This window comes from Pleuronectes platessa, chromosome 2 (assembly GCF_947347685.1).
Source record: "Pleuronectes platessa chromosome 2, fPlePla1.1, whole genome shotgun sequence".
NCBI lineage: Eukaryota > Metazoa > Chordata > Actinopteri > Pleuronectiformes > Pleuronectidae > Pleuronectes > Pleuronectes platessa.
Genome location: NC_070627.1, coordinates 5365248 through 5389679, shown reverse-complemented (window position 1 = coordinate 5389679; position 24432 = coordinate 5365248). Strand labels below are relative to the sequence as shown.

General features: G+C 44.3%; 1 protein-coding gene across 5 annotated transcripts in view; it reads left to right on the top strand.

Moving 5' to 3' along the window:
* ephb2b (eph receptor B2b) overlaps positions 1–24432 on the top strand; it is a 118538-nt gene that overhangs the window by 54516 nt on the left and 39590 nt on the right. For all 5 annotated transcript variants that reach the window (XM_053444845.1, XM_053444827.1, XM_053444836.1 and 2 more), the window contains exon 3: positions 703–1387. In XM_053444845.1, coding sequence (XP_053300820.1) covers positions 703–1387 — 685 coding nt within the window. The remainder of the gene's footprint in view (positions 1–702; positions 1388–24432) is intronic.

Genomic DNA, 24432 nt, shown 5'->3' with positions numbered 1-24432 from the left:
GTGTTGGCCCTCACTGGAGGTATGCACTCTACTGACTGCCATTCTAGTTAATGTTTAAAATCTCTTACATTCAGTGACAGGAATGCTTAGTTAGCTGTTTATCTAAGCGCCAGGTAACTGATGACATCCGGCTCCGACACTGAGAGAGTGCAGAGCCCTAAAACTGAGACTCAGCAGCTTTTCACATAAACATAATAGATGCACCTCTAGGATATCTTGGTTATTTAACACCCACCCAAGAAAAAACTCTATTGTGTTGTTTCTTGCTAATATAATTCAATCCTTGGGCTATTATTGTTATGTGAAACCATTTAATTTACTTAACAAAATTTGATTAACCTATATTACCTCAAGAAAATGGAGGACATGCGTGAAAGGTTGTCTCGCATTTGCGCTATGTAATCAGTTTAATTAAGGTTGTGCCTTAATCGTTCCAGAGATCAAAGTATTACTTCGATGTGAAAACATTCTTTTTGTTGTGGTTAAATAGGAATCTCTGGGCATTTTATGACACTTTATATTAATCAGAAACATAAGGAGCATTTAATGCTTGACAGCTGAATTGCACTTAATTGAATGAATCAGTTTAACTCTAAGCCTCAGTTGCCACATGTTTTCCTGCACAATCCTTAAAAGTATTTTGCAGAGGACTGAGAAGGAAAAACTGTTAATTCTCTGTTTCTGTCTGTTTTCTTCCAACAGTGGGAGGAGGTGAGTGGTTATGATGAAAACATGAACACCATCCGGACGTACCAGGTCTGCAATGTTTTTGACAACAATCAGAACAATTGGGTACGGACAAAGTATATCCGGCGTCGGGGCGCTCAGCGGATCCACGTGGAGATGAAGTTCTCTGTCAGGGACTGCAGTAGCATCCCCAACGTACCAGGCTCCTGCAAAGAGACCTTTAATCTCTATTACTATGAGTCTGATTCCGACACGGCCACCCGGACTTCACCAGCTTGGATGGAGAACCCCTGGATCAAGGTGGACACCATTGCAGCCGATGAGAGCTTCTCCCAGGTGGACCTGGGAGGCAGAGTGATGAAGATCAACACAGAGGTCCGGAGCTTCGGTCCAGTGTCACGAAATGGCTTCTACCTGGCCTTTCAGGACTATGGTGGCTGCATGTCCCTCATCGCTGTGCGTGTCTTCTACCGGAAATGTCCCCGAATCATCACGAACGGGGCGTTGTTCGGGGAGACACTCTCGGGGGCAGAGAGCACCTCCCTCGTTGCTGCAAGAGGTGTTTGTATCCCAAACGCAGAGGAGGTGGATGTGCCAATCAAACTGTACTGCAACGGAGATGGAGAGTGGATGGTGCCCATCGGGCGCTGCATGTGCAAGTCTGGGAACGAAGCTGTGGAGAACGGGACAGTTTGTCGAGGTATGTTTTGTTCCTAAATACATTTTCATCATATCTGCTAATGATACAATCCATACATTAATGTTGGGTAGTACACTCTCCACTGTACGCTGCTCCAGGGATCTCTTCATTCCATATCAGTTGATGATCAAATCAGGTATAAGGTATAAATTCTGTGCATAATTATTCAACTTACATCAATATATTTCCATGAAAATTGAAATCACCTCGTGCTGTTTTTCAACAGACCTACATAGTGAAATTTGGCATGGTTAGATTAGTTATGTTCTTCTGAGCTGCAATAAAAACCTCATCACAGGTGTCCAGCCACAAATCACATCAGCTTGTCAAAGAATAATCCTTTTATTGCGTTTCTTCTTCTTGAGCAGATCTATAGTTGAAAATATAAAATACAAATAGATGAAACTATAACCCTCTTATCTGGACACAAATCATTTCCTCAATGCACTTTTCAGTAGGTTTATGCTCTTTCTTGCACGAGTAAATGTTGTTTCACCCCAAATGACAACATTTCAGTTCCTCCACATCAGGAAAACACCTTTTTGTACGAACCTTACAGAACAGATATTTTGAGAATATAAGAACAGCAATTTTGAACATACAGACGTTCAGTGCTAATCTTTTGTTGGCTGATGCCTCCTTCTGACTTTGAGCACAAAGAGGATATTTTTCCAAATTGCCTGCATTTACCTGTCAACTCGAATCCCTCGCATGGAAATCGATTTGGCTCTTTCAAAACATTACTGTGACCAACATTTTCCGTGTGCCATGGCCTCTCCACAGTCTGGCAGGTGGTATTTGGTCAACGTGCTCAGAGATGTTGATCGCTCTGAACAGCATCACAGTGTGCAGCCTGCAGACTACAGCCCAGCACAACAAACCACCCACCTGCGTTACGGACCGACGTGTCGCTGCCTCTCCACTGTGCGCCTGTAATTACAAGCATCCCCCCCAGTCACTGTGTTCTGGGAGGGGAAATGGGATGGGTGCCGCCTCTCTCTCTCTCTCGCTCTCTTACACACACATTCACAAACAAATACACAGCAAGGCCCTTCAGTGACTGCTAATGAGGACACGCACCAGGCTCCTTCTGAAGGTACACAGACCAATGAGGGGCACATGACGACAGCTACCCTGCTTCAGCAAACCACTCTGAATCCACATCCACGCATAATTACACAAATCTGCCTGTTTTCTGACCTACATGTGCTGGATATGAACATCTCAGGGGTGTCCTCAGTCATGGTGTTTCTTCTGTGCTAAACGGGATTATACATTGCATGCGATCCGCTCAACGGGTAAATCATGTTGAGCCATTTTATCTCCTTGCAGAGCTGGGCATGGGACTTATTCTGCCTGGAAAAAATATGTGGCTCCCATTTCGGGACATGCTGCCTGTTCACTTTTCCTTACCTGCAGAGCACTGGCTTTGTAATATAAGGCCGACTATCATCACTCACCCCCTGCTTTTCATCAGCTCTACTGCTGTCGTGAAGACTGTAGATCAGAGCACTGCAGAGATCACAGAAGGACTGAAGGGTTCCTGACACAAGCACATATGTGGAGGTAGATTTCCAACATTCTTCTGTAGATGTGCACCAATTCAGAGGCCACCTCCTTCAGAGGATGTCGTCTTCAGGGAACGTAAAGGCTGAACTGAAATGAAACCGCCTGGTCCTTGGAGGATTTCCTTTTCGCGTCACCAGCTTCCAACTCCCTCCCTTAATGGTGCATTATTAGCTACTTTGAGCCACTATATTTAATGCGCAGGGAATCCTTGGATAGGTTTGCTCGAGAAGGATCCACCTATTGGATTTCGGGGTTCAGGACTGGAAGGATGCATTCGATGGCTGCGTTCGAAGGCGCTTTCGAAATGGGAACGTCCTAGACACCCTGCTGTGATGCAATCCATTCTCAAGTGCAGCTTTGGAAGCATGCAGCCCTTGGATAGACACAGCTTCAACCCTCCCTTGACAGGTGATTGAGTATCTGAATATAATAGCTTTGCAAGAAGGAGCCATTGTCTGAGAATGCATTTTTGGAATTTAGCAAAAGGCTCCAATAGTTGCTCCAGGGCAAAGAAAGGGGAAACATATTTTACCAAGAAAGAAAGTAAAACCATTAGATGAAGGAGATATAAGTCTGCGGTCCCTCCATTGTTCGGAAGCCCCTCTTGATGGAAAGCCGCCACCAGTTGGTCTGCGCTCTACTCATCTTCCTGAACAGCGAAAGCTGATATCGATGCTTGGAACTGTGGTCAGCCTCTTCATTTCCAGTGCCAGCAGAGGGATATGGAATTGATCTATAAAAGATGCGCCTTTGCTTGCTGATATTATTGGGTAATGAATTGATTAGGGAGAGGTGCCCTCGGTGGGTTTGTAAGATATCCCGTTTCATAGCTGGATTACGGAGCCACAGACAGTAAAAAGCTACCAAAATGAAAGAGACAATTTGTTCTGGAATATTAATAACACAACCAATGCTTTGTTCCAGCATCTCCGAAACTAAACGTGTAATTACGCATGTTACAATTAAATCCTTGGCAGGGATCCCGGCAAATAATTATGCTGTCATGAAATCTGTCAAAATATTGACGGTATAAGGGGGTGCTTACATCAAATTGCGGAGGCCCTTTTCTCTGCGATTGTCTTACAAGTGAGATTAAGTTTCTTCTCTAAGAAGTGATGGGAGTGTGGAACCACACCGGGGCCTTTCAGCAGAGACAGCCCTGAAAAGAGAGATCTGATTTCCCTTCAGAGCCTTGAGGAGATGGTGCATCACACAGACACATGAGGTCCTGTTTGCCCTTGCTGTTCACTTCAGAATGAAAAGAATTCCCTTCAGTGGGGCACAAAGAAAGCCATGTTCATGGGTGGAATTGCAAACTCCCTCAACAATGCCCATGTGTGTTTTTCCACTGTAATCTGATCATCTAACCCCATGCTATTGGGAGTTCAAGGGTCTCGACTGTGGGAGTGTGGCTCGTGTTGTGGAGCAGCGAAGATTCACATGGAGACAATCTGTCACAGCAATAACAACAGCATGATTCATGCCCTGGTTATGTTTTTGTAAATTACTGTATTTAGGAAGGAAAAAAACAAACATCATAAATCAAGCAGCGCAGATTGTGTGGCCCCCGTGGCCCAGATCTGAAGCGAGAAGAGTCAACGTATCACATCACACAGTGTGACAGCCGAGTGCAAGTGTTGCATATTGTGTTTTTCCACTCATGTAGTGAAACCATCGGTGTAAGAAATGATTTTAATGCCCAAACCACGTCTGTTGTCTGAGAAAGAGAAATTCTTTGACTTCTTGGATAGTGGAAAGAAACTAGGGACATTTGAATATATCACATATTTTGCATATGGTAATTTGTTTGACAGTTTTGTGCTTGTAGAGTTTCAAAAATACATTCCAGCCCGTAGAGTAATATCCTAAAAATAGATAGGGACATTGTTTAATATTAACCACTGCCACGCCTCCATCTGTTCTACTGATGCACACGCAAACATGTCTCTTAACTCACGAAAGTGGCTCCCTTCCAAGATTCCGATGTACTTTATAAAGGGCATAGCAGATTCTGCTGCACATGCACGACAGACTCCTTGGAGAGTCACTAGTCACATGAATGATAAGCATCTGAAGTAGTTGTGTGCAGAATTCGCAACCACGCTAGGACCTGTTTTAATGTCAGTGTCTTTGTGAGGTCGGCATCAGTAGTGGCTAGTAGCTGCTTGGAATTAGATTAAGGAGGGAAAGGCTTCAGTAATTCTCCAGCTAAATGTGCCTGTAGATAAAGAGAGTTAGGGGGATCCAGTGCAAGGGTAGGTGCCGGGCAGACATGATTGGATAGACATGATTGCATGAAAAAGCGGAGGGGAGGAGGTGAAAGCAGGAAATGAGTCCCCCTAACCCACTGTCAGAATCCCAATTATTGCATCCTCTTCGTCTGGAGAGGGTTTAAGGGTTTGAAATCAGCGTAGCACAGACAAATCCACGCTGCTGCCTTTTATTTCCCTGGGTGCCTCTGTCTTTAATGGCAGCTCTAATTGACTAACAGCGCACGTGGGGGAACAGCCACGCCGATGACTGTTTGACTGTCCTCTGCGCTGGAACAAGGCACAAAGCAAAACAAAACAAACACACCCCCTCAAGGCTCCTGCTGCATTGTGCATTGTGCAAACAAAGATGAAGGGAGGTTTGCATTGGGTTGCAGTGAGGAGGGTAAACAAGGAAGGGGGGGGGGGGAGAATAAGAAACGGAGAGAGGGACCAAAATGTCAACAGTCTGCCTACACAATCTGTATTCATGCAAAAATGATGTTGATATGAAAGCCACACTTCTTCTCTCAGATTCATGGCTGCTTCCTTTGCTGATACGAGCGGTTTAGTTAATCACAAGGACTACAAATTAGCGTCTGAACAGATGTTCATTACTGCGGCATTTGCCTGTTAAATGGCGTCTTAGACAACATGACTTAATTTCCATTACTGATCTTTTCATTTAGTCCCAATAAAGAGTCTGTGATGTATATTCGATAGAAGTAGCTTCTTTGGTCTGTACACAGCGTAGGATGTTGTAACAGCAGGAGGGGAACCGGCAGAGCTCCAAGACGTGTCATTCTGTCCGCAGGGGCCCCAGGGAACATCCAGAAGCCTTTATTCCCTCTCACCCACTGAGATGGGGTTTCAGTGTGGCCAGGTGCTCTCTTTTTATGTCAGCCAGTCTTCTTTTTTCTCTGTGTTCTGCACGCTGCACACATCCATACAGCAGGGGAGAAAACCAAAAAAAAGTGCAGGGGAGCCTTTAATGAGAAGAGGAATATAGAGTCTAATGAGAGAAACCTCGATGTTAAACACACATACAGCCCTTCCAATATACATTACCGCATAGTGAGTGCACAAATCAATATACAGTAGGCAGTCATGTGTACCGTCAGGAACACACAGCCACACACAAGCACTTTATCAGCCTTCGTTCACAGCCTATTCATCATACGTGGATGTGATAACGTGACCTCCGATCCCTGCGAATCTCCCTGAACTCAAAGATCATGGCCTGCTAAGCCTGTAAACGTTTTCCATCTGTTTTCGCGCATGTCAGCCTCTGTTCCATATGCCCCTCTGTCAACCTCCTTATTATCCCACATCATCTTTTGAATCGCACAGTCAGTCAGTTCAGACAGTCTGACCTTTCATAATCCCAGTGCCTCTCCTTTTCTGTTTACAATATTCGGTCATCTCGTGGACTGTAGAGCTTTGCTGCAGATCTGCTTCTTGCCCCCGACACCTCTTCCTGTTTTTTCCCTCAGTCCAGAGATACCAGAGTCCCTGATGACCACAGACAGTTTTCAGGTGTTTCTCCATGAAAGTGGAGTTGGGTGACAACCCTGAGACCTTTTTATGTTTCTTTTTTTTTTTTTGTGCTTTGGACAGGCTGTACAGACACAGTGGAAGCAAGATCTGTGTACTATATAGTGATCCTTCCATATGTGCCTCTGTTTTCTCATCAGGGACAAGGCCGCGGCTTTGTCAAAACATCCCCATGTGCTCTCTCTCAGATGTCCCCGTGTCCTGTTAGAGGATTCCAGTTGCTCTCTCGGCTACGGTAGACTGATGGATCAAGCATCTGTCCGGATAAAAAGATGAGAAGCAATCGTGCTCACTGTTAAAGGCAGAAATCCCTCTAGAGTATAGGTGACCTTGTTTTCCAATGATGTATTAGAACTCGGGGCAACATTGAGAGAAAATTGCGGCGTCTTGTGTCGCATGCCGCTGACCTACATAAGAGCCGTTCCGATGACATTTCCACGCCATCTGTATTTTGTCGTATCCAAGAGATGAGTACAGTTGTTCACACACAGCTAACCTCTTGGTCACTCATTAATGCACTTGAAACTGTTGAGTCTATATTCTGCTTCACACAGGATGGTCATTCAATCCCGTGGAACATCACACAGATGCAGCGAGATAGTGTTACCCTGCACACAGAGGTGCTTGATGTTGAGGCGTGTGCTCAACTCAAACATGTGCCCCGCCATGTTAAGTGGAATTACAGAAGCATCTGTTTAATATATATTTCACCAGCTATAGTCTTTGTTTTGCTCTTCAGTTTGTTTGAATTACTCGACTGTCGGTTCCTTTAGAGAAGAGCATCGACGACAGCGACTTGTGTAGCTGTTTGACTGCCGTCTATAATGGCCGCTCACTTTGACTTTCACTTTGCCCTAGTACAGTAAAGACGGCATTTCATCCTGTACGGAGGATACGCTCCACAACTATAATGGATTCCAAAATAAGTAACATCAACCGCCAACAAAGATGTCTCCCCTGTTAAACTTCAGGTGATTAAAGATTAAACGGCTACACAGATGAGGCCGGGAGATGAGAGGGTAGAGATGGAACAGAATGGAAAGGAAAAGAGGGGGAGATAAATATTAACAAGGGAACTGTCTCTTCCTCTCCTCCTATGTGTTTAAATTCTCACCCCACTCATCAACACACTGCAGTAACAACCGCGAGAGATCTCCCCTTCGAGCATTGGTGAAGGAAGATATAACAGGGAGAGAATATTCAGGCTATAAACTTTCTTTCTCCAGTGTGTTGTGAGTCTGATGCTTTGACTCCAGCTCAGGGATTCCTATGTTGTCTGCACTGAGACGATATCTTGACACACTATATGAATTCTGCATCCTTGTTTGTGGACGTCAACCTAGACACAAGGAAACATATTTTGACTTTTTTTAAGCAAAAGCCAGTATTTCATCTTCCACTTGTAAATAATGATACAGTGGAACAATTTGGAGAGAAAACACACTTAAGATGTATAAAAACAAATTCTCTAATGAGAGACTGCAATGTCCACTTTGCTTGGTACAATGAATCAGCGTACACTGTAAATCTCCCTCGTCGTTGATATGTCTCTCTGTCACTGTCATTAAGACAAATTCCTGTGCATTTAATTACTTTTACAATCAAAGTGATTTAGATCCAGACGGTACACCATGCTGCTCCCGATGGAAAACCAAAAAGGCTGCGTTTAATTAACAGCTTACTCCAGTGCTGGAGACCAAATAAGAAAAACCAACAGACACAGAATGCATCTCTGGGTTAAAGGACAAAAATCTCTGTTGAACTCTGTGGATCCTCGGAGGTGGTCGTGTCCGCACACGTCTTATCTAGCCACTGGGGCCCCGGCACTGTTTGAGTAAAATCAACAACAAAATCAAGCAGTTTATATTGAGATTTATTTTGCTATGGGATTTAATTCCAAAATGTTTAGAAATCCACCGGCTAATGTCAACTCAGAAAGTCGGAGCGGCGTAGCAAAGGATCCTGCCGTCACCCTTCTTGGGAGGTTTCCGAGTGGTTATTGAGTTTGAAATTGAACACATGCCACTAAAGCCCCTTCAATGTTGAGTTAAGCTCTCAAGTGCCACCCCTGCCGGATTGAACTTTGTTTTCTTTGCCAGGTTAGTGCTGAGTGAATCCAGGTGAGTGACATTTTGTTCAGAAGATAGACGGCCGATGTCCGTCACTATATCAAGTGTCAGAACCCAAGATATATTGATAAAACAGTAACACTAACACAACGACCACAGAATTATTTAAACATACAAAGTTATTTTAGTTAGTTTGCTGACTTCCGGCACAAACAGTTGGTCTGAAGAAAGAGCTGCTGACGTCAGTCGTTGGGGGGGGGGGGGATTATCTTGACCAATAACATTAATGTAATCAACAACCATAGCAATTAGGACAAATTGTACAAATTCTTTACACCCGTCATGTTTTGATGCCAATATATATGTTGACAAAGCCTGGAGTCACAATAAACAACATCTGGTAAAACGACAAAACTTTGAGTGCTCCATTTTCCTGATGCTGTTCGAGTTAATTCTCCACGGATACTTTTCTGCTTTTCTGTCGCACGCTGTAATTGTTTGTGGTATTTAATATTTCCCCGCCCTACGTTTACTTGTTTGTCACACCTCTCAATTAAGCCTGTAATTGCGTGGGACGAGCGTACTTGAGGCTGAGCAGGAAAACAACCTCGGCTTCATTGGCCTGGTTTAATTGTCGAAGCCCTGTTGAAGGGGGATAGCTTTCTGTTGCTGCGGGGGACAGCTCGGCTTTGTAAATGGACTACTTACCGAATTTTCTGGATGTTAAAACTTTTTTTACTTCCCCGTGGGCTGCTGCTAAGCAAATAAATTACTTCAATATAATGAGCTGTTCGCCCTCTCCGGTGGAATTCCCAAGCTTTCAGCCAAAAGGTACCGTTCGACACGCTTCTTTTTTTTTTTCTCTTCTCATTCTTATAAGTCTTGTAAAGAACCGGGTTCATGGAGAGGATACCTTTTTCTTTTTTTTTCAGCCATGCTTTGGAAGATGAAAGCCATAGCAGAATCTGCCAAGCTAATCCTTATCTAGTTAAAATATTCCTACCAGTACATTATACCCTGTACCAATTGTCTGTGGGTGAGAATAATCTCCCCATGTTCCCCCTCTCCTCCCTCTGCTTCTTCTGCACCACCTCTAGGTCTGTGCGTTGAGATTAGTGCTATTTTCCCACCGTTTATTCTGTAAAACCTTAGGGATTTTCTGTTTATTCTGAATTTATATGGAGGAGGAGGTGAAACTGTAAACAACAACCTAATGAGAAGCCCGCTCTGTTTTGCCTTGTGTGGAAACATAACAATCGCTTCCTGTGCACCTCAAAGCACGAGTGAAAGTACAGTGCCGGGATATCATAATGTTTTAATGTCCCCATCATGTTGGAAAACTAGACAGTAATTACAGTTTAATTTTGTTTTATTAGGCTGTACTATTGCCATGATATTATTTTCTCCATATTGTTTTGCTAATTCTAGGCACTGGAATAACTGTATTGATGAATAAGAATTTAATTGGTCATGAGCCAAAAATATAATTATTTCCAAGAGAGGACATGTCTACTACAAGAAATAGATAAGTATATTTTAATACATTTTTCAATAGGGTAATTGCTCTACCTATCTACACAGTATACGTTTTTTTTATTAATCTTTATTCAAGTTAAGATTATAGATCCCTACAAAACTGATGACATAGGTTGTTGGAGATCCATTTCCTCAATTGGGTTTTAAGTATTGGCATTAAAAAGGAAATATGAAGTACTTCAGGTCAGGATTTGATTTCCTATTTTCTAAAAACATGGACTCACTGAGCTGTAATGCTCTGTACATTAAATGTGTATGATTCAAAGGGAAGCTGAGTGGAGAAAGACGGGCACTAAAACGTTGAGGCCAAACCGAAAAATCCTACAACCAATTCCTCTCCATCGGACATTAACCGCCCAGCAGTATTTACTACAAAGCCTTGATTGCCCTCTAAGTGCACTGATGCCTGGGAAATGCTCACTTTGTGCTGGGACCAGTGTTCTGCTTTATTATGGTCATCTCAAGGCTGTGTGGTCTCAACAGAATTGTTTTCTGGTGGTTTAGGTGGGGGGGGAGATCGCCACATTTTCATGTGCGGGGTGTTTTCATTCCACGCTGCCAAATGCCTCAGTGTGGCACCGTCTCGACACACACCAGGACCACCGCTGCCTCCCCTCACAATGCGGGCTTCTCTTCTCTGTGAAGTAACAGGCTTAAAGAGACGTCTGGAATACATTAGTCATAGTTATTAATGAGGTTGTTTTGAATCTGCTCCCCCCCCCTTGTCTTAGTTTTTCCTCCACCGAGCAAAGTCATGAAGATGCTCAGGATTTGGCTGAAACAAGAAGACAGACCTTGTCGGCACGCAGGGGGACAGAGAAGTAGTGAGATGGAAAGAACTGAAAGGAATGAAGGAAAATTCAAGATACAATATAGACCCAAACCATGGCTCTCCTAACCACACTACATGATGTTATGCACTTGGCAGGGAAGGGGAGTCCTCTCCCCTACATTAAGCATGAATTGCTACAGTTTAGGGCTGTAAATGGCGTGTGTTACTTCAAGTTGTGGATTTCATTTGTCAGTGCTGAAGTACAGAATGTCTCAGGATACGCATTTTATACTCATTTAATTAATGCTTTTAACTATTCCATTTAATCAGTTACAATGAGGAGTGGTATATATATGTATCCCAAATGGGCAACACTAACTTTTTAATATTGTAATAATGCCATATATGTACTCTGATAGGATGCCGAGATACCTTACAAAATGAATTCTTGAACCGTTGTCACGCCACTTCCTGATTTCTATGTGACATGATTGACAGATCACATTTTTGTTGAACTTGAACCATCTGTAATTATTCCCCCCCCCCCAAGCAATATTACCAACAAGTTTGAGGAAAATCTGTCCCTGCATCGGAGGGTTATTTTACAAAAGCTGCCGACAGGAGTGAAAACAATACCTTGCTCATGCGACAGTGCTGTCGTGCAGCAGGATAATAACAATAATTGTGAACAAAACACAGATATGTCAGTACATAGTCTCACAGTAGGACTGTGAAGGTTAACATTATGGCATTAACACAGAGTTGCAAGTGACATTTTCAGCCGTCGTGATTAATATCTCAATTCTCCACAGAGAGAAAGCCGCACTGGAGAAGACATTTTCTGAGCCATTTCCATCTGAAAGAAGCAGGCCCCCCTCAAACTAGGCGCTGATATATTGATGTCACTCATTCCTTGCAGAGTCTTTAAAACTCCTCCTTTCGACCTTCTTACTAAGTATAGCAATTCATGTATTGATTTGGGGATGTGGTGCATTCACAGTATGCCTCCAACATAATGACCTATTTCGACAGATTGCTTGTGGTTAAGGTTTTTTTTCTTTCCTTAGCACTCTTTGTCTCTGGGCTGCAGGAGGAATAGGACTCATCTACGTGTTCAGAGCAGAGGCTGACAAAAACGTGTCTCGGTTCTGTTTCATCGAGTAGGTCAAGGGGCCATCATGTATTCATGACAGCTCCTCAGAAACACGAGTACATGTGTATCTTCTATGCAGTCACACTGTAAGAGTGCATATTAAAGCGTAGATTTGATGAAATTTTTATGTGGGCATCGAATGTTTATGTATGCTTCCAAGGCCATCAGGGCTTGTTTTATCACGACACGGTGCAAAGTTGTGAGATTATGGGAATCTACTGGGCCTGTAAGCAGCCTGATTAAGTATGGATCATTCACAGTGTTTAAAGTGTGGCAATGGGGAAAGGGGCCAATGAAAGCTTGGCAAATGATGGCTTAAATTCCATCTGCGTGAACACCATGCCAGCAGGCAGACTTCCCATTACTGAATGACTGTCTGTGATTTAAATCATGGCTCTGACGTCCTTCGTTATCTGTCAAAATAGTGCTGCCATAGGGATGGGCATCAACAGGAGCACTGTTATGCGGTTGGAGGTGGTGCAGATCCAGAAAGGCTGCCGTTGTTTTATCAAAACAGCTTCGATGACATGCCCAAACATCTCAATATTTATCTTAGTAATCTTCCAAAAAACACAGATGTCCTGTCAAAGATGTGCAGCAAGCTGTTTGGTCTTGTGGGTTAATGGTTAGTATGCAAAGGGAAACAATGTATTAGATGCAGCACAGGCTATATTTCAGCGGAGCAATCTTTCATTTAAAACTCATTTATCGGCACTCTCTCTCGTCTATTATGCTCGTTAAGGGATTTTGACCGCAATGGATGTAATTTATCCAGGAGACTTTCTGCAGTGGCATTGTCATTCAGATGTGAGATTCTTATCGGCCACATCACAAAACCCCTGAGAACATAAGTCCTTCCTCCCTCTTTGGCCGTGCAGCGACCTTCCAGTAGCGACCACAATCGGGCTTTTGTCGGCCCACCTTGTCTGTCATCTCCCTGGTTCTGTTGATATGGGCCTCGTGCTGAGAGCGTGGTCTCCTCATACACTGCACTAAGTGCTGGCTAATTGAGCTTGTCCAGCCAGAACCTGTTAGTGTGCTGATAAGAAGGTATTTGACCTCTTAGGAGAGGCCCCTGGTGGTGCCCCGTGGATTCAGCCAAAGCGTATTACCCAAACACTAAATACCTTTCCTTTCTGGATTTGTATAATGTGGATGCAGTTGCAGCAATGGGAATATGAAGTAAACTTTATTCCCATGTACAGTATCCACATTGACACTGAATGCAAGTGACGGTTAAGGCAGATTATCATACCAGTGGATCAGACATCGGCCTTCTGATGAACTTATAAAAGGCTGTTGATGAATTCTAAAGAAAGACATCATAAAAATCACCACCCAGAAGCTGGTGAAAGACATTCCTTATAGTCTTCAATCTATTGCTTATGTTTCTGCCTAAGGTAGTCGACGGAGTCCACAAATCAGCGGTCTTGGATGGATGCCCTGATCAAACCTCTATGTAGCACAGTGAGACTAAGTGCGTCCGAGCCGCTCCTCCCTTCTTACTCTCTCTGCCAGACCTGCTGAAATTGTTCTTGCACATGATTTTCACCTCATTTGTTTTTAAGTTATTTTAAACAGGAGGTGATCAGGGTTTAGGAAACCTCAGCTATTAACGCACACATGTTACACAAATTAGTTTGAGCCCTTCCTGGCACTCTTTGGGTGTCTGGTATTCCAGCCAGTTTAAAACATGTGTAAAGAATTTCTTACGCATGGCATTTCATGCATGTCTGCTATGGATGGGGATTTTTAGTCTGAGTGCAACTGACATGACCCCCACTGGGATAATCCGGCTGCCTCTAGGAACCCAAGACTAATCTGCCAGTCTCCCTTTTTGCAGGCCCTCACTAATTCCAAGCCGCCTCGACTTCTCTAACACCTTTGCTGACATTTGGTGACCACCTCGGTTACAAAACGCCATTTTGTGTGCACTTACAGTATCGACACACAGATCTTTGTAATGAATAGTTTGCATCTGTCCTCCTCTGTTGGATGTTGCTGGGCTACAGAGAGCACAAACAGATGTAGTTTTGATGACTCACATGACTGTCAGCTTATGGGTAAATAGCTTTCAACCAATATATTTTTACAATGACCTTCTCGGAACCTTAGCATTAACGTCAAGGATGATATGTGCCGGCCTGTATGACTATGTCAGATATGCGGTGCTGGAATGTGCCGTGCCGTGCCAAGGGGGGAAGCTGCGCGCCTCCAGGCCAGGTTGGTTGCAATGAGGTTATATGCGTATGTGTGTGAAGTGTATGACTCCTGAATTTTAATTATACGGCTAATCTAGTCTGACTAAGGATGATTGACATGTACGCCCCACCGGAGACTCTCTCCACAATGGGTGAGGTCTGCATGCGGTTTTCAAAATGGTCAAGTGCTTCAGTGCATCAGAGCAGCTTTCACAACTTTGAACGACATGTCCTTTACTAGATTCATCTTCAATAATCTGTATTTATATAAACCATCTCTAGCTGTTACTTCTTCCCATCATTTGATGCTTTTAATTGCTTTTTTTCAAATCCATCAGTCAGTGACTGTTTATGTTTCGAGACCTTGTGAGAAACAGATGAATGGGGTTGTACTGACCAGACTGGAACACTCTTGACAAGTTCTTGAAGAGATATATTGTTTTACCTTGAAAGTCCCATATACTGGGCAGAGCAAATTTATAGATATGTTTGAAATATGTCATGTGTGAAAGGCACTTGATAGACATGCACGGTATAATTTGGCCATCAGCACAGCCATCAACTAGGCAATCATTCCATTGGCTTGGAAATTTGGTGTTGATACACATTATTAATATAGACAGGATCCACTTGGTACAATGATGGAAACGATTCTCTGGGAAAGTAGATTGTGGACGTCTCCAGGAGTGATCACAATATAAAACCATCAGAACGCCCACCCGTAAAACTGTCAAGTCGGTTAACTACATGAAGTTATGCATTTGTGCTTTTCACCGTGGAGCAACTTCACAGCATCACAAGTTAATCGTTTTATGAGCCATGCAGGAAAAACAAAATCCAAAACACACATTCAAAGAAACCAGCGCTTCCTCCCTTCTTCAAATCCCAGTCGGCGAGGTGCAGGTTGCCAACACCTGGTCGGGTGATGGAACATTCCTGAGCAGAGAGTGGACCTGGAAGAAACCAACTACTAGAAATCAGGAAAAAAAACTGATAATGTAGTAGAATAAATTATAAATATAGATCCAACAGATCCAAAAAATGTTAGGCATAAGTACATATTACATAACTAACAGACATGTCAAATTAATGAATGCATGGTGTTTTTCCTTGTGCAGTTCCCTTTAGCTTGGTGATCAGAAAACATGTAATGCAACTTATTCTCTTTTATCACCTTTACATTATTGTTTAAAACATCTGTAAGGTATTACAAAGCACTCACCCTCTTGCTTCTCTTGGTTTGTTACTCTGTGAAAATACAGTTACAAGTTAGAAGCTGAATAAAACCAGATTTAATTGTGAGTCTATAGAGCAACACTGAAGAATCCGCAGCAGCACAGAATCATTCATCACTCACCTCACTGCTGTGTATATCTAAATCAATACTCTTTTTTTTTTTTCCTTGAAAGGGAGTGTCTGTTGTGAGAAATGACTGCACTGCACACAAAGCTGGAGCAGACATGTTTGCATTGTTATTAATGCTGTTTCTGATGATGTTCAATTGTGCCAACTTATTGACCATGAACATACAAATCTCTCAATACAAAGTGGTTGTAAGTCATTAGTATAAAATGTGTTCATGGCTTAAAAGAAACATACAAATTCTACCCACAGTTTCTTCCATATGTGAAAACATGCAGAAGGAGAGAATTTCAGGACCATTCAGACGAGGGGTGGTGCCTGGGTAGAGCATGAGGGAGCCAGGGTATGATGTTTACCTTCTGCTGTTGAAAACACAGAATATTTCTTTACTGCACACTTACAACGGCCTCAGCCCTTTTAATCAAAATCTCAAACCAAAATTCTAAAGTATGACATCTCTTTTTCATACCCAGATATTGGTATTCTTACAGTTTCGTACAGCTACTTATGAGGAGCAGATATTTTGGTGCAAACCCTAACAAGGGGAGAGGAGTTCGATAAAGGAATAAAGTGAGGAGAAACTCATCAGCGGCAAAGTTGCCAAGGAAACAGAGGACTTGACCACCCCCCTACCCAGCATTGGCCCGATCCCCCTCTGTGTGAGCTGGGTACTTAATTTTACTGACCCCCTGGATCTGTGCTAAACAGCCTCCATTGATTAGGACAAATGAGAGGGAGACCATCCAGCCAAGCCCCTCCTTCATCAGGGTTAAGGATGTAGTCATAGAGAGGGAGAAGACTCCGAGCAGGCAGATGAATGGCTCAGGGATACCTTGTCTTAGATGAATCAATGACATATTTAAAGGCTAATTAGTCGATCTATTCACTCTGTATACATTTGCTGGGGCCACCACCTCACTCTGCGGCTATTTAATGTGTTCCACCCCTAAATAGCTGCCATTAAAGCTTTTAAATGAATCTCCTCCCAACAACACCAGCTAGTTTCAGTCACAGAATGAAATTGAAATGAAAGAATGAAAAGCTTAAGTATGCTGTGATGTAAGATATAAAAATGTTTCTTTTAAAGTAAGTATTTTTTAGTCAAATTGCTTTTTTTTTGTGATTTTGTATGATCCCTCTTTGTTTGCTTTATGAAGAAGGAACATCAAAATGTCCAGAACATTCAGGGTTAGGGTTAGGGATAGGGTTGGCATCTTGGTAGAGCATATGGGAGGCAGGACTCTTTTCATTATTCCAGTTTTGCTTCTGTCCCGTGTCAGACATGTCTTCATAGTGCCCACTTGTCCACTCGCCCATTTTGCAGACATTTCCCTGCTGTATTCCCACATGGGCTCAGTCTGACATTTGTCTTGATATTTTTACTCTGGAGGGCTGACAGTAAAAGTTCCGGGAAATTAGCAACTGTAAATTAGGACATGTGCATTCTCACATACAGCCCCTCAGAGTTCAATTTCCAGAGTTCTGTGTTTCTGAAGACGATTCATACTTACATACAGGGATACAGCCATGCATGTGAAATAGTCACATTACCGCTGCTGTTTTTTTTGCTCTTGTAGATGAGATGGATAAGAACTCACTCAGCCTCCCTGCTGCCTCGCTAAATGCTTGTGGTCAGAAGAATTGATGTAATCTTTAATAAATACACTCCGGGGAAAGATGGCTGGAGATATAAAATATCCAGACTCTGAACATGATACTTGCAGAGCGGCTCAGGGCACTGTTTGTCTTTTGTGATTTGTTTGAAGTTTGTTTGTTTGTTGAATGTGTGTGTTCTCTGCATGTTTGTATGTGTGCATCAGAGGGTTACACTGGGACAGTGACAGGACTCGGCACCAGCTGCTCCTTACAATACTGCCCCCCACCCTCTGAACCACCCGCCCTCCCTTCTCTCTCCCGTCCGTCTTACCCCCACCCTCCTCGCACCCTGTGACAACCCCTTCTCCTTGTCCCCACTGACTGGACAACATGCAGCCCCTTTATGCCACCTGTCCATCACTGAGACTGCACCTTGGGGAGCCTCTGTCACCGAGCTCGGATCCGCTGCTCGCTGCCTTTGTTTGGATTTCTGGTGAAGTCTCCCCCTCCCTCGTCACCCCAGTCTCTCCTCACGCTTTCTCTCACACTCTGTCTTGCTTGCTTTTGCTCTCCGCGCTGTCCCTTTCAAACACAGACACACAGATAGACACACATATACAGACTAGTGATTGCCTCTGTCAGCTATTTCCTACATCTGCCTCCAGGCACAAAGGACACCATCACAGCAGCTACTGCCGCCACCACCACCACCGCCCCTCTCTCTTCTTGCCTCTCACCTATATTGTCTAGGATGCCGGAGAAAGTGCTTGTTGAACCAGATAGGATAGATTGAGATCCCCATGAACCTGGGGATATCTTACCAACTCGTCAAAGCTCCAGAATGGTGCTGCAACTTTATTGGGTTGTTTATTTCACGGACCGGTCTGCGTTATTCATTCTATAATTCTTCTTATCTCTGCCAAGACATTCATGTGAATTCTAGAACAGCCCGCCATAAGTCTCCGGCAGGTCGCTGAGGGTTGTTCATCCGACATTCACCCCGCTTCTCTCCTTCCTCTACGTCCTCTCGCTCCGCTTCCTCCATCCAGAGCCTCTGTCATCAGCAGTCTGAGGCTGTGGACGGGGCTGTGAGGTCCGGGTGCAGCCTGTGGAACGGAGCGAAGAAGCTGCCTCACATGGAAATGGCTCCTGTTACCCTAGCAACTAGCCGTCCTTGAGCAAAGGGCGCGTTCGGGGGGTTCGGGAGGCCGAGGCACCGACACACCCGATCAAAGCACATATAGAGTTCCGACACATTGATCTGTGTGTGTACAGTAAACACAGTCCGCTGCCGAAACAGCCGAACAATAGATATATGAATCGTCTGCGTATTGAGCTGCGGTATAGAGCTTGGACGGTGTGGAATCTGTGAGCGGCTGTCCACGGGGGAAAAGGGATGTTTTTCTCATCAATGCACCCACTGTACAGTCCTGTCAGAGACGGTTGTTTCCAGGGGATGCGGCGCTATTCAGTGCATCCTGTGGTGCAGCAGGTGATGTGTTCCCATGAGGAAGAGGGGCGGGTGGAAGCGGCCCACATTCTTTTGTTTGCCTCGACAATGACGGCTTAACAATCTGACATCTGAGCGCCTCCAAGTCTCCCCATTTTTCTACCTGTCTCAAATTTGAAACCGTGTCCACCCACTCAGGCAGTGCCGTACCTTTTTCTTCATCCTTTCACCATCAGGAACACGGTAGCACTAGAAGCACAGTAACGTACTCTGGGTGTCACATGACAGTGAAAGTTCTGTGTCTCCACTTTCAGCTTGCATGCCATGTTAAGTAAGGCCAGACTGCTTTTGTTTGGGAGAGAACTCTATGCAACGGTATTAACTTACAACAATAAGAGACATCACTGGGTAGGGCTGGATGATGATAGGTCAGGACAAGCCAAGTCCGCTGTTGTGCAAATAGATCCAAAAAAAAAAGAAAAATTTAAACACAAATGTGTTATGATGGGCTCTAACCAAGCCAAGCTAAATTAGGGCTACTAGGCAATTAATTCCTAATCGTTGTACAAAATTATTGAGCTGAATTAATTTGAATTAGACTATTTTGTGACCAGTGAACAATACATTAGCTAATTCCCCTCCATATGCAAAAAGCCACAGACTTTGACTGAATGAATTACCCCCATCTGAGCACAGAGGCCCAATTGGTGGAGGAGCACACCATAATTTCACATTATCTGCTGTTATCAGCCTTGAGTGACATTTCTCCAGGTCGGGTAATGATCTGTCATTATTAATAATGGAACACGAGGTAGCTGGCTCCAGCGCTATGTGGACCCTGGAGGTTGACGAGCCGTCTTAAATGGAGATTAATGCCGACAAAGGGGCCTGCCTCCTGCCACACCCCGGCCATCTGCAGTCCAGTGTACCGAAGGGGTCCACCGGCAACCCGATTGGACCCCTGCATCCTCTGCAGAGCAAGCTGTCAAGTGATCTGCCTGCATGAAATGACCCTGTCCGCCTTATTCCCCACAACCGCCCACCCTCCAGCGTCATTCATATTCTTACCCCAAAGCGAATGTGTGCTGGCTCAGATGCTTGTAATTTCACCATTCTGCATTTGTTCCTCTTTTCTTCCCCCCGTGCTGAAGGAAAAGGGGAAAAAAAAGAAGAAGAAAGAAAATGGGGGAGCAGTGAAAATTCCAGACGTTATTACTGTGCTGCATTCATGGCTCCAGTGATACTCCCCTTTCATCTCAGCTTCCTCCTCTATTGACAGATGGTAGTTATCAGACAGTATGGAAATACTGTGGTTAAGATAGTTTTCACTGATTTTTTTTTTTTGCTCCTTTGGTATTTATGACCTGATGATCACCATGAGAGCATTGTGGTCTTAAACAGAGTCCCTCTGCCAGCGTTGTTTGAATCAAGAAACTAACGTTTACCACATGGGAATGACGCACTAACTGTAGAAAGTTTGTAAGGTTTGGGAGCTGAGGTGGTTTGATGGGTATACGCGCTCTGCTGTAACACACCACAGTGCTGATATATGACTGAAGCGATTGATTTATCACCTTTTACTGACATTTATCAGATTGAGAGATGTTCTGATATTGGAAATGTGCCCGATACTGCTGTAAATGCTGGGTTGGTTGTGTTCTGAATCCAGAATCTGCACTGGGAAGGAAATAATTATATTGGAACATCTCTAATCTGATTAATTGACAGTGAAGTGGAAAAATGTGCAAATACATTTCTCAGTATATCTATGCGAATGTCGCAGCCATGTTTTATTCATGGCCTACATTAAGGAGATAATGAGAAATAAGGTCAGTTTGTGGGAAATTCATTTACACCAGTTGCTACATGTCTAATATTTCCCCCCATGGAGTATTTTTAGCTGCCACTGACATTCTGGCCAGGGCTCCACGCTTCTTTTTGTCCTTGTAAATACCAAACCGTGTGATGGTGAGCCTTGTGTATGTGCCACATATATGAGGTTAAGCCGCTGCAGTGCGAGCTGAAATTGTCCTCTGGTCAGTGGCCAGATGGGGTTTATTAGCTGCTTTCCTCTTTATGGCCTTTTCTTATTTATGTGTTGATCCATGTGCAGTGGAAGAAAATGGAATTAAATGAGCTCTGTGTTAGTGTGTGTGTCTGCAGAATACGTTTTTTTTTAGGTTTCTTCTAAGTGTGTACAGTACATGTGTTGTTTGTGTGTGTTCTTTGAGCCTGAGCCCTCCCGAGGTGCCTGTGCCCTCAGAGCTCATTCCCCAGGTGTCCCACATTTCCAGCTAATCTGCTGCTCACGTTGGCTCCTAATCTGTCTCAGAGGAGCCTGCTGGGGGGGGGGGGGGGCGGGGTGAGGGGGGGGGGCTCGGTGGTGATTGAGGTGGAGGGGTCTGATCTCTGTGACAACTGTAGAGATTGGTGCAGGGACAGAGAGGGAAAAAAATCACCTCCCAAGTAACCGGCTGTCCTCACACAGAGACACATGCTTTACATATATGTACCATGTTCGGATCATTAGTTTGACGTATTTGCGACATTTCAGCGTTTCACTTATTTGGGAAAATGTTGACTTCGTAAGTCACTGGGTTTCTTGGAGTTTTTTTCCAAAGCTTGAAGGGTGGGATTTACTACTAAAGTTAATAGAGTTAAAAGCGGCACCTAATCATTAAAATGAGTGGCTGTAACGTTTTATTTTTTTCTTTCATTGGCTGAGCCCATGAAAGTTCCTGCGTTCCTTTTTAAAGTTATTTTTAGTGGCTCGGTAATGCAGGGGTACAGCCCTGTTTGCTCAGAAGCTGAAAGCGTTGTATTTCTTACCGTCAGAAAGGAGTTTCTTAGAGACGGGCTCAAAATCCAACGACCTTGAGTTTGAGAGCAGCGTGATTTACACCTTGTAGTTCATCAGTGGTCACCCTCACATGCTGGCATTGTCCTGGCTTACAGTGTGAGGAGCCACGCAGAGTCCCCAGACCTGTTAATTGCACAAGACATGGAAACCCAGAGGGGAGAAATGAATATCTCATTTGTGTGTGTGTGTGTGTGTGTGTCTGTGTGGGGTGAAGCGAATGCCAGTTGTCTAATAGCTTTCACACAAGCCTGATTGAATTAGACGGCGAGGAGGACTGTGTTCCTAATTGAATTGCGGGGACCCTGTGTTGCAAACAGTGCTAGCTAGTGTTCCCTATGGAAGTGCTGAGGCAGACGGGTTTGGGGGGGGGGGAGAGAGAAACAGGCTGGCATGTCCCCACTACCATGAACAGACAGGACAACTCGTGGCTGCTCTCCCTGGTTGAACTGTGGCCTGGTGTGTCGTTTCACAAGGTCAAGCTTCACTTGGATGTGACGGCCTGTAGTTGTGGGTGCAGGACGGTGCGTTTTATGAGAAAAAACTACTGCAAAAGTTCACAGCTTGTCTTAATCTAATTTTCTCCTCTCTGAGAAAACAGCGGTCTGTCTTGTAAAAAAAGGAACCTCTTTACGATAGGCTCTGATCTGTCCCGGCAATGATTCATATGAGCAGTTTTTACAGGCTGCACCAAAGCAAACAGAGGCCCTAACTGTAGCAGCCTCTTTGGTCACAATGGAATACAAGGAAATACCCAACACACACACACAACACACAACACACACACACGCACAATCCCTCTGACGCTGGGCATTTTCACAGCTTTCAGCTACTTTTTCCTGCTGTGCTCACAAAACCTCACACCTCACCTCCGATTCAGTTTTTTTTTTTTCTTCTCTCTCTCCCTCGTTTACCTCCGCAGCCTTTTCTCATTCACACCGGACCACCGCACACGTGCACACACCTTGCCTCTCTTTGTCTCCTGTCTTTGTTTCTTTAATGGTGTGTTCATTAAATAAAGCAGGTTTTGTGCTTGGGGGGGGTGGACTGGATGCTGAAAAGGAGGAACAGGGTGGAGGAGGGGGGACACGAGGGTGCCCCAGACTGCTGGACAAAGAGTCTCTCTGTTGGCTGGTGGGGATGAGAGGTGGTGGTGGTGGTGGGTGAAAAAAAAAAGAGAGAGGTGGTGGTGCGGTTGTTGTCGTGTTTTTTTCCCCACAAAAGGTGTGGCTTTTGGCTGGATTACCTGATTGTGTGGTTGTGTTCGCGCAGCACCCAGGTAGCCACGGTGGAAATGTCAAACCCGGCCTCTTTGTCTGGCTCCTCTCTCTCTCTGTGCTGTTTGTGTGCTTGTGTGTTGATTCGGAGCCAGATTCACAGGGAGTATTTCCAGTACGTCTGCATGCTCACACTGGCATTGCTTCTGAAAACAATCCCCCACACCACCACCTCCACCCCCCCGCCCCGGCCTACCTCTGTCTTTCTCTCTACCCGCGTCTTTCTTTCTATCAGCGCATCTGTCTTTACTCTCTCAAACACATAAACACTCCGCACGGAGCCGCAGACGTTGTCGGCTTCAGGTGGTTTTCAGCTGCAGGTCTCACCTTCCGTGGGCTATAAATCTCCTGAGCTGTAATATTCAGGAAACCTTTGAAACAACCTGCAAATTACCTGCTGTAAAACCCTGACTCGCACCCTCGTAGAGACTTACCCCTCATATCTCATACTGTCCTGTTTTTATTCCGTGTGTCGAGCAAAAGCCCCTAATTAAAGCCTTTATGTCGCTATATGTTATTAAACGTCATAAACAAGACAGTCACAAGCAGTTGGAGGTTTGGTATGTGTGTGTGTGTGTGTTCGGGGGGGTATTATCCAGCACTGGTTAATCCAATACTCGGTCTTTAAGTTTTTTTATTTTTTCTTCTCAAATGAAAGATTTAGTGAGCGCGCATGCCTTTTGTGTCTCTGGAACCAATTTGAGGTGATCTGGACCTTTTTGACACAGCTACCACTAAATTGAGTTTGAAGTGTTTATAAATTCCCTTACAGCTTTTTCTGTGCAGCTTTTGTTCTTAACTTTTACTGCATTTCATTGTTTGTCCCACATCCAGAGTCCGCGGCTGCCGTCCCCCAGAGATCTGAAAGCGAAACGCGGCACGACTGCTTGATGATGTTAATGATATTAATAGTGGCAGTGTTTTTTTTGGGAAGTGTAGGAAGCAGGAACAACAGAGGAGCTGTTGTCAATGAATATTCTTACATTAATTAACTCTGCTTGCCAGGAGGGTATCTGAAGTTGGAGGAAACATCCAAAAAAACAGCCTTTAGCTTTCGTATGTTGTGCGAGCCTGCCAGGATGGTGATCAAACAGCTCAACAGCAGCAATCTGGGCAGGCAGGGAGGTAGGGAATTAAGGCTCTGATCTGTTTTTTAATCACAGCTTTCCACGTCTTTGCCTCTCTACATCTGACACCAGACGACTCGCAACTCTTAAAATCTGTCATCTTAGTATGAAGTGGAAATTCCCCAAATATTTCCCCCAAAATAATGTCTGAGGCACGACACAGCGGCAAGCCAAGACTTATTCTGTGATACTGTTTCCTCTGGAACGGGAGAGGATACTTCTTTTTCCGGGACTTATTAAGTTTCTTCAGGTGCCAGCTTTGTTATAGAGAGA